Here is a 10,690-nt window from a genome sequence, read left to right on the forward strand (position 1 = left end):
ATGTGAAATAATAATAATAAAAATATATGGAAATATTTTCTAAAATCTGCATATTTTTCATTAATGGTGTTGTGGTTTATTTTAATGGCTCAAAACCGCGTCGTACAAGGCCCGCGGGAAGGAAGGGACGCAGTGAATCGGCCTTCATTACATTGAAATATTGTCTATGGACATCAACAAGTAGTGACAAGACACACTTATAAAGCAGCACAACTATTTTAAGCCAAACAGCATCGGCCCAGCGACAGTCAGAAAACGAGATGCTTTTTGCAATGGCAAGACCAAAGCAAGGCCGATACTCTCTTCAGCACGGATGTTGATATTACCTTTATGGGATATATAACTCCATCATGTTGGACAAATCTGTGTGTGATGTCTCCATAGGGGAGGAAACTGTCGACGCCCGCTCGCCTAATTTCGCTTTTCTCTCTCTAATGAACGTGGGGCCCATGGGACCGACTCTGGCCCGGGGCGGTAAGCTGACACTGGCGCACTGTGTGTGGTATCCAGGGCCGGGCTTGATGGAAAAAGCCTGCTTCCACTCATGTCAAAGTCATTTACTCAGAGCAACCCCCCGCTTACACACGCACGGTAAAGACCACCACCTCTCCATCTCTCACACTCCTCTCCCAGGCACGGCAGCGCGACAGTTTGTTTTTGCTATCCTCCGGACCAGTTTTGGAGGAAATTACGAGCAAAATAAGACAAATAACACAAAACGATACGTTCTTGTAGCTTCAAAAACGTTGCGTCCGTCCAGATGTGATGGTATAGGCCCACATAAATGTGTTGGGCATCATGGTTTCATTGCTGGCTGAACCCTCTGTACATGGTGTGCTTGTCTATTCGCTGTATTTCGTGTTAGGAAAATGTTTCCGTTGTGTCGCTTCATGCAGGACTGGGAAAAATCTCGTTTTTTATCTTGCGCGGCTGGCGTGTGGCGCTGTTGATTGGGATGTCTGGGGGAGGCTTGATAGATGGCTTAATTGCGTGTAGTGCGAACTGGAGAGAGGGGGGACGCAGGAGGGAGGGGACGAAAGAAGGAGAATGAGGGGCTTTAACTCTGCTGCAGCGCCGCCTGCCCCAACGGTAAGTGGACATGGGCCAGATTTGGCAGAGGGTGGAGAGAGAGAGGGGAGGGGGGGCTCTATTCGTCACTGATTTCAGGGAGATTTGCAGACGGAGAGTGAGGACGAGGAGGAGGGGTGGGGGGTCTCGCAGAGGGAAGAAAGATTTATGGAATGATAGGTGGTCGAGCTTTGTTTGGCTGGACTGTTGCGCGCACTAAGTCGAGGGGTTTTCGAAGTTTCCTTCACTTTAGGGATTATTAAGGCGGGCGATGGCCACCCGGCGCGCCACAGAGCAGCACTCAGCGCCACTGTGACACCCACTGGAGCCCCTGTGTCGAGCTAAAGCCCTGGACACTGAGTCTCCAGTGGATAGCCAGCTCCCCCCCACACTCTCTTCCTCTCTCTGACAGTGCGTACTCGGCGTGCGTTCTCCATGCGTAAAGAGAGAGTCGTGCGTAACGGGAGAGTCGTGCGTAACGGGAGACAGGTTTCACTCCATTTTGCGCTGGGATTCTGAGGACCACTGGCGGTGTAGCACACAAAGGACGTTGAAGGGACACTGACCACCGGATCGTAACATTTTTTCCTCTTTTCATACATTTCACAGACCATTTTTTTCTCCCTCCCTCCCTCTCTCTCTCTCTCTCTCTACGCCAGTCGTGCGTCAGAGCTGACATGACGACCGAGACCCCTCAGCAACAGCTGGACCCTCCGCCTCCTCTGAGATCCAGCCCGGCGTCCGGCGTCCTGCACCCCGCCATGCTGAGCCCACAAGCCGCAACAGAAAGCTCGTCCACCGCGGTCAAGGGAAAGAAGACGACCTCCGGTTTAAGACGACCGGAGAAGCCACCGTACTCCTACATCGCTCTCATCGTTATGGCAATACAGAGCTCTCCCACCAAACGGCTGACGCTGAGTGAGATCTACCAGTTCCTCCAGGCTCGATTCCCCTTCTTCAGGGGCTCCTACCAGGGCTGGAAGAACTCAGTCCGGCATAACCTTTCGCTTAATGAGTGCTTCATCAAGCTGCCCAAAGGGCTGGGCCGGCCGGGGAAAGGCCACTACTGGACCATTGATCCGGCAAGTGAGTTCATGTTCGAGGAGGGCTCGTTTCGTCGCAGACCCAGGGGGTTTAGAAGAAAATGTCAAGCCCTGAAGCCCATGTATCGGATGATGAACGGCATAGGCTTCGGCACCTCCATTCTACCGCAGAGTTTCGACTTCCAAACGCCATCCGGGACCCTCGCTTGTCACAGCAATAGCTACAACTTGGACATGATGAGCAACTCAATGGCCGGAGGGTACGACGGGTTGAGCGGCGGCCACCACGTACCCCACATGTCTCCGAGCCCCGGATCCACATACATGGCGAGCTGTCCCGTACCGTCCAACGGAGAGTATGGACCGGACAGCAGCAGTAGTCCCGTGCCGTCCTCTCCAGCCATGGCCAGCGCGCTGGACGGCCACTCCCCGTACGCTAGCACATCCGCACACTGGGCGTCCTCCGGCGGGTCCCCCTACATCAAACAGCAGCCTCTAGCCTCCAGCAGCCCCGCATCCTCTGGTTTACACTCTGGCATGTCGCCTTACTCCCTGGAGCAGAGCTACCTTCACCAGAACGGCAGGGACACCCACACCACCGACATATCAGGTAAATCATTTCAAATTAAAATACATACTGTATATATGGTGGATCATGCTGGGGATTATGGACAGCAATAACACATTTAACCCTCATCTAATATCTCAGGGGGTTATAATCAAAGATGCATATCAATAATCCTCTCCATTTCCAGCCCATCTGCCACACAGGCCTAAACTGCAATAAAGCAATCAATGCAGTTGTTTTAGCCTGCGCCAATGGCCTGCAACAATCATTGTTTTAATGGACTGAAAATGCAATTAGTTGTCACATCTTAACATTCAACGAATTTATAAAATATCCCCTATCTTCCCCTAAAATTATGGATTTTCTTGCTTATTCAGAAAGGATAAATAATGTCAAAGGGATGGCTACAATTCATGCATGGATATTTACAAAAACAAATCAGCTTTTTAGGTGACGGTTGTGTGCTTTAATTTAGTTTTATTTTTCTTCTTAATATTTCTAAGTGTACACTAACATTGACGCTTAAACGTGGCCAAACATTTCCAGAACGATTTGACTCACTTTTTATAAATAAATGACAACATAAATGATATATAAACACATAGTGTAAGCCCATACATTGGCCTAAACTTATTCAATAAAATAAACCCCAGACTTCATAAAGATATACAAATATTTGTCCTTCATCAATAGGAGATGGGCTTGAATTGGTGATTTGTGCGCAATATATTTCCATTTCAAGTCTGCACGATGAGAAAACAGTTAAATTCCAGATGAGATCCAATGGAAGCAAGTTTATATCACGCTCTAGGCTATAGGATATGTGCCTAATTAACAAAGTTAGAAAGCTAGAATTACACATGAACACTAGTTTTTTGATCGCTTTAATTCACCTTCCCGGTTCATGCTCATTTAGTTTAACATAACACACAGAGGCTTTACTAAAGTCTAGGGATTTCTCCGAGGCGAATAACCCATGCTGAAGCCCAAAGGGGTCTTGGGGGTTAACTAAACAAAGACTGTGCGGGTCGGACCACACTGAGGAGGATTTCAACCACCGAGTATCCACAAGAGACGGAAGCCCGTGTTAAACTTTACGCGGCGTCTTCAGCCTGTTTAGAGGACAAAATGTGTGGGACTGCACATGCAAAGAAACTAGCCTACTGTCAGTCAGAACTTGTGTTGTCTGTGAAAACGGGCGCAGGGCGGTGAGCTGTGGCCCTGGAGGATTATGCCCGTAGTCTTTCTCTGAAAAACACAGTCACATCTGGAGTCCTTATGACCTTGACGAGCCTGGTGCTCCCCATTTATTTTTCTGTTTCTGGAAGACAGGCTTATTTCGAGACATTTGACAGTCACTGAATGTGATTTAAAATATTCTCGTGCTCTTCAGGAATATCCAATTAGCCTATACAACGTGTTGCTATTGTCTATTAATCCGTAGAAAGAGCTGTGTTAAATGGATGAAAAGCAGATAAAAATAGGCCTACTGCGCATTTTTTGAATTTGAATTAACTGGGATACACACACACACACACACACACACACACACACACACACACAAAGCGGGCATTATTGCGCTGTGTCAACTTAACAGACCACACGCTTGTGGAAGGTGCATGTAGGGAAGATGTCAAAAAATTATTAAAGATATTTCTCCTGTAGTGGCTTATGCAAACAGAAAAAAAACTGTCATCAATTTCTATAACTGACTGAACTAATATGAAAAGGGGTAAGATAGGCCTGGGGCAGCTTTCCTTTGGAGTTGTTGTTTTTATAGGCCTATTATGCTTTGCCCTTCCGCAACAGTAAACCATATTTATTAGTTTCAAAATATTCAAGTAGGGAAACGGAACAGGGTCAAGGCTACCTTTTTTGTAGCCTTCTTGAAACAATTGTCTTAATTGTTTTACTTGTTTACAAATTCAAATTCAGATTCAAATTCAAGGTTAAAGAGAATAAAAAAGTTTGCAGTTTGCTCACTATGCTCAGTAAACACTTTGAAACATTTGCCATATAAAACATTGATTTCTTGTTAATACAGAGTCCAGCAGGCCTACATACAAACAGATAGGCTACGTATAATACATATAGGCTGCAACATTAGAGCCCCAAAACTAGACTTACATTTTCAGCAAATGGAGAATAATAATATAAATAGGCCTAATGATAAAAGAAAATTATTTTCCATATATACCATAATTAATATTTAGTCCTAATGTAATAGGCTATTTATCATGATTGTTTTTAACCCATTCTCAATTTCTTCTCTCCTGTCCATTTAGTGGGAATTCCACGTTATCAGAGCCATTCCTCCGTGTGCGACAGGAAGGACTTTGTGTTGAACTTTAACGGCATCTCCTCCTTCCACCCCTCGGCTGGCGGGTCCTACTATCACCATCACCACCATCACCATCACCAGAGCGTCTGTCAGGACATCAAACCCTGCGTGATGTGAGCTCTGCCCCGGCGCAGTGAATGTGGACATTGAGAGAAAACTTTAAGTCGACGGTAACAATGTAACTGCGTGTCCGTTCGCTTATCGATGAAAACAAACAATCGGACAATTTGTTGGAAGATTCATACCAGGATGTAATACGGTATTAGCTTTCACATGTTTGCCTCCCGCAGCCAAAGTAGCGTTTGGTTGAACTGAGAAACTATGCATTGAAGGAAATGAATGAAGAAACCCCAGAGGCCTACAAAACCACTTTGCCTAAATGTTCCCTGACAAGCGTTTTCTTCTTCAAAAGAAGTTTCAAAAACACGACTTTAATGTGTTTGCTCTTATAACACGTGCAAACAAATATATTCTATATAACTATGTTCTATCCTATTAGAGTAACTACACACACAATGCTTTAGGCTAACATGAACTGCAACAAACTTTGCACTTATTGTATAATCCCTTTGACGTTTGCCCAATTTTGTCTTGTAAAAGGTTTCAATAAAGCTGATATATTTTAGGCTATACACCCAGCCTTCTAGCTTCTTTCTATGCACATTTATATCATGGAAAAGTCATTTAAATGGCCCTAAAAGGAAGTGATTTTTAGACTGCATAATAAACAATGTTCCCATTATACATATATTGTATATTGCTTTCTAGCAATATGACCCACTAGGGTCAGGATTTAGTATTAGACTAGTATTATTCTCTAAAATTAGTGACACATTGCCAAACATTTAATAATGGCTTTCAAAGAAAAATACATATGACAATCTAGATTTGTAAAAGTAGATTTAAATGTTCAATAGCTGGCTCCAAAATAGTTGTTTTGCATATTATCTATCAGTGAAACAAACCTTTTGTTATACATATACAGTGCCAATACCAAGTGATGTGCTTTTAATGATATTTCTGATTGAGACAGGATAATCATCATTAGAGTGATTTTATTGTGAAATGGTTTATAACAAATTTCTGTTTGGGTGTGTCAGCTGCTGTTATACTGAGGGGAAATGATTGTTAAGGAGTATGAAGAAGTGTACAGTGTTACAAGTGTTACGGTTACTTCTGCACTGACCTGCGTCCATTGTACAGTAACAAAGCAATATGCACGAGTCCAGTCCAGAATAAGAACTACACAGGCCAATATCCTTCAAGTAGGAACAGCAGTACACCAATGAAATGACCTGTGTGTCTCAAAAGACCAATGTCCTCTGAAAGTTAGATAATAATGTAAATAGACTTACTAATAGATTGGCCTATTAAGTGTTTTCACTTCAAATATTTCAGTATATTTCCCCATTTTGCATGTTTCATGGCCACCTCCAGCCTGCCTATACAGCTGAAAGTGTTTTGCGTCCTTAGGCAGCTCCCTTCCATGTGGATATCTAGGGTTGCCAACATTTGAAGAAGTCACATAAACAAATGAAACGAGAGGGGCGCATTTATGGAAATGCAACAACATGGTATTTTTAGAGTGCGGTAAACAGATCATGCTCACAGAGAGCTGCCCCGTCTGACAAACAGAAAGCAGACTTGGGCGGTCGCACTTGTGCTACTCCAATTTTTGTCTACATAGCTTTTGGTCATGAATCAAACACAGCATCCTTCATGACTACCATACTTGTATAGATAGAATTTGGCAGAAGCAACTCATATTAAACCACTGACATCATCACAGGTTCTTCTGTTGCTTTCTGTTAAGTCATCACTGAGTGTTCAGTGTCCAAAATGCCCTAAATGTCTCACAAAGCATTTTGAATGGCTGTTTAATATCTCTTACTTGTTGTAATGGTACACTACACAATGGCTTTCAAACAGTACTTTCAAAATATATTTTCTCATGAAGCCTAAAACTGAGTGTATGGGCCAAGCAGGTCAAGCAAAACGCATCCAGTGTTAAGCTGTTACACTACTAGCCTACTAACCAGTATTCACCCTATCTCATGTTACAGGGAAGTGGGAAGGATCTGGCAGCATATCATACATGGTATTTAACAAAATGTGAACTTTCCAGTCAAAAAACATCTGACATTTCACCCAAATAATTTGATGACCCTTTTTGATCTTTAGACCAAACTTTGCATCTTGAATGAGTCTCGGGAAAACACTGCTTTACGCAATGGGTGGGAAGAAGTGAATCATGCTGGTCTCACTGAAGTGCCCTTCCTCTGGTGCTGTGAGGACTGTGGGGTACAACAATATCATCTGGGCTTGGGAATGTCCATGTTCCATATCTGGAACGGAGAGGGAGGGAAGGAATGCATCAGCAATCACATATTAAAAGGAAAAACGTGTTTGAGAAGACTACAAAGTCCTTTCTAATTTCCTTAATGCAGTCCACTATGATGAAAAGGTACAAAGATTACTGCTGCTGGGTTTTCCATGTTGGAGGATCTTTGAGGAGGGCTGGACTTTCAATATACAGGAGTATAGCTCCATCTAGTGGTCGACAGTGAGCTACATGGCTGAGACAGTGATGCATGGTATCATTTCTATAGCAGCACAACAGAAACTCATACTGTACACTACATTACAGTGACAGTAACCCAAAGAAACCAAAAGTTAAAATACTGCAGTTTTTCTCAATTGCTTAAAACACATTTTCTGAAACACTGTCAACATTCTCAAAACTGCAAATTCAAATCCCACAACAGTTTGTACACTGTGCAGCACAACACTATATTTCAGCTGCAAAAGCCCGGAACTCACTCAAAATGTTTAACTTCTGTTTCAGTCCATCAATGAATACAATCAATGTCACCAAAATGAAAGTTCCCTTTATCATTGCTTACAGCCAAGACAGGAAAAATATATGACACATTGTACCCTGAAAGTGTTTTCCTTTACCTTGTACTATATTGAGTCTGATACAGTAGTCTACTGTAAAATACACTCAAATTACTGTCATTTTCTATGTAGCAGACTGCGTAGTTGTCAAGCTGTCAAAGATTATGATACAAAAACACAAAATTCCACAAAAATAGTTATTCACAGAGTTCCCATTGTGCACAGTACAACACCAGATCACTGTAATGTATGTATTATATACTCTATGTGTGTTCAGTTTATTGACTGTTGGTTGTACAATTTTACATGTAAGGATTTGCACAATTAACCTGAAGCTGCTGACGTCAACTAGTGACTAACTTGCAAGTTAGAAAATAGCACTGACTGCAATGTTAACTGTCAGTTATGTTACAGTAACTGTTGTACTCACATTTTTGAGCTGGTTATCAACCATTCTTTTTCCAAGTTTTGTCAGTCATGTCATATTGTGGGCGTGCTCAGTGAGATCAGCCTTCCCGGGTATGATACACCTGTGCATCCTCCACCGAAGGAGACTTCAGGAGCAGCTTCTCTTGTCTCCTCCACTATTGGGACAGCAAGCAACACGGTGGAAAGGTGGAGGTAGAGGATGAAAGGAGGAGGTAGAGGAGGAAAGGAGGAGGTAGAGGAGGAAAGGAAGAGGTAGAGGAGCAAGAAGGTAGGGGAGGAAAGAAGGTAGAGGAGGAAAGGAGGAGGTAGAGGAGGAAAGGAGGTAGAGGAGGAGGAAGGTAGAGGAGGAAAGGAGGAGGTAGAGGAGGAAAGAAGAAAGGTAGAGGAGGAAAGGAGGAGTGATTTTTGGAGCTTTGGGATGTACTCTATAAGTAACTTCCATCCCCTGCATAACATTTTGTCTTTTTAATTATGTACTTTTACAAGTATGGAATCCTATGTTTTCTTTCTATGTCACACATATGTATGTATATGTACGTTTTGTGTTGTACTAAGGACGCGAGCCAGACTTGAGTCACAATTTTAATAGCTTGAGACTTGACTTGATGCATGAAGAGAAGACTTGAGACTTGAATTTGACTTGTACTTTGATGACTTGAAAAGGTTTCTAAAGTCTTGAGAAAAGATCTTGTGTTTGTGTAAATAACTTGGATTGAAAGTGATGAGATTTGTTCCACCAGACGACTGAATTTAAATTCTGTTTTCTGAATTTGTATGGAATGATTACATTTATTGAAGTTGAAACAGATTATAGAAATCAAACTTGTGATGCTCTTACCAAGTTTTTATACTGTTATACTACTATAGACACCTCAGGTCTTTGCTCTTACATATTGCAAATTGGTTGTTTTGAATTAAATACTTGAAATGCATAAATATGGGTTTATTATACAGGGCAGTGACAATGGGGCCCTCTGCTGACCTGGACCTCTGTAATAATCAAATTCCTAAGTTTGGCCTGAACAGTTTTAAGCCATTGTTGAGAGCATATTTTTGTCAGGTTCTGCCATTGATCTCATTATGGCGTACATCTGTGGAAATTGCCAATTGCCAACTGTGTCATTTGTATTGCACAAATGTCTGTCCTCTAACAACCCTTTTCAGTTTCCAGAGGAGTGTTTTTGATTGATTTATAGCTTTAAAACCAGCTTCTTTGGCCTTTGTGGGGATCCTTGGGTCTTGAAGTGGCCATCTTTGGTGTCATGGAATATATTTACTGATGACCATGCAATCAGTTTTGTAACCCTGACAAAGGCTATAACCGAAACTTGTGTTTTTGATATTGAGTTTTGTCTGTTGTTTTTCCAAGAGAGAATTATTTCATTATTTTGGGTCACTATGCTGCAAAGGAGTAGCCTGGTGTCCAGCCCCAGTCTTCAGCACTCTTCAAATTTGCATGGCGAATTATTAGGAATCGCCATGCAAATTCGAAGAGTGCTGAAGACACCAGGCTAGCAAAGGAGCTAAGTGATGGCACAAAGAGCAGAGTGTATTTTACAACTTGTTTCATAAATTCATAGAGCCCAACTGGAGGAAACAAGACTGAACAACATCAACAAACCAGGAAGGAAGACCATGCTTTATTTAATGAAGTGCCTAACTTAGTTATGGACAGCCATGTATGTGTCCCTCCATTACATGCCATTATTAATTTGATTCCTTTCAGTCTGAATGTGAAGCCCTCTGTGATGAAGCCTGCAGCCCAGGTGAAGAGGAAGGCAGAAGAGCAATTGCTGCAGACGTAGGTCACACCCCTCAACAGCGCCTCCACAGTCCCAGAGGAGCCACTGCAGAAGAGGCCCCCGGAGGCCAAGTTTGGCTGCGTCCCTGGTAGCTCCCGCATCCAGCGCTGCCGCCTCCACCCCGGCAGTGGGCGTCTTGGAGGAGCGCCTCCACGACCATTTAGTCCTGCACCCCAATATAGAGGACGACCTGCTGCAGGAGCTGTTGGAGCTAAGGGTTCCCACAAGCAGAGGCAACATCCTACCACACCTTGTTTGCCTGGTGCCCAGTAAAAACATTAAAAATGTTAATCTGATTATGCTGTGCTTTTGTGATAACATTGTCAACTGAGCACTAAAGGTCAGAACTTCAGAGTAAGTGAATATTCCAAAATGGATGTTTAGGATTGTTGCATTAGGATTGTTTTTGTCTTCATCAGTTTTGATGTGGTTTATTCCACTCCGATCTTATGGAGTGAATCTTCTTTCTATTTTTGTAATTTTTATTGCTGGACTCTACATTGGTCTTAAAATGTATGACTGAAATTATATATATTTTTTA

The 10,690-nt window shown here is 42.9% G+C and overlaps 1 protein-coding gene across 2 annotated transcripts; it reads left to right on the forward strand.

The window, feature by feature from the left end:
• Positions 1-1,249: 1,249 nt before the first annotated feature.
• On the forward strand, positions 1,250-5,641 carry LOC139664743 (forkhead box protein F2-like). Of its 2 annotated transcripts, none has more exons than XM_071543684.1 (2): positions 1,250-2,721; positions 4,965-5,641. In XM_071543684.1, exons 1-2 carry the CDS (start codon positions 1,746-1,748, stop codon positions 5,135-5,137), a joined length of 1,149 nt encoding a protein of 382 aa, XP_071399785.1. In that variant the 5' UTR covers positions 1,250-1,745; the 3' UTR covers positions 5,138-5,641. The 2 variants fall into 2 exon arrangements, with proteins under 2 accessions (XP_071399785.1, XP_071399787.1); XM_071543686.1 differs by having other exon boundaries at positions 1,250-2,698; positions 4,948-5,641.
• Positions 5,642-10,690: the final 5,049 nt, after the last annotated feature.

This window comes from Centroberyx affinis, unplaced genomic scaffold (genome assembly GCF_046629955.1).
Source record: "Centroberyx affinis isolate AG114_WGS23_722 - 3 ecotype Tasmania unplaced genomic scaffold, CSIRO-AGI_Caff_v1 ptg004364l_1, whole genome shotgun sequence".
NCBI classification, from domain to species: Eukaryota; Metazoa; Chordata; class Actinopteri; order Beryciformes; family Berycidae; genus Centroberyx; species Centroberyx affinis.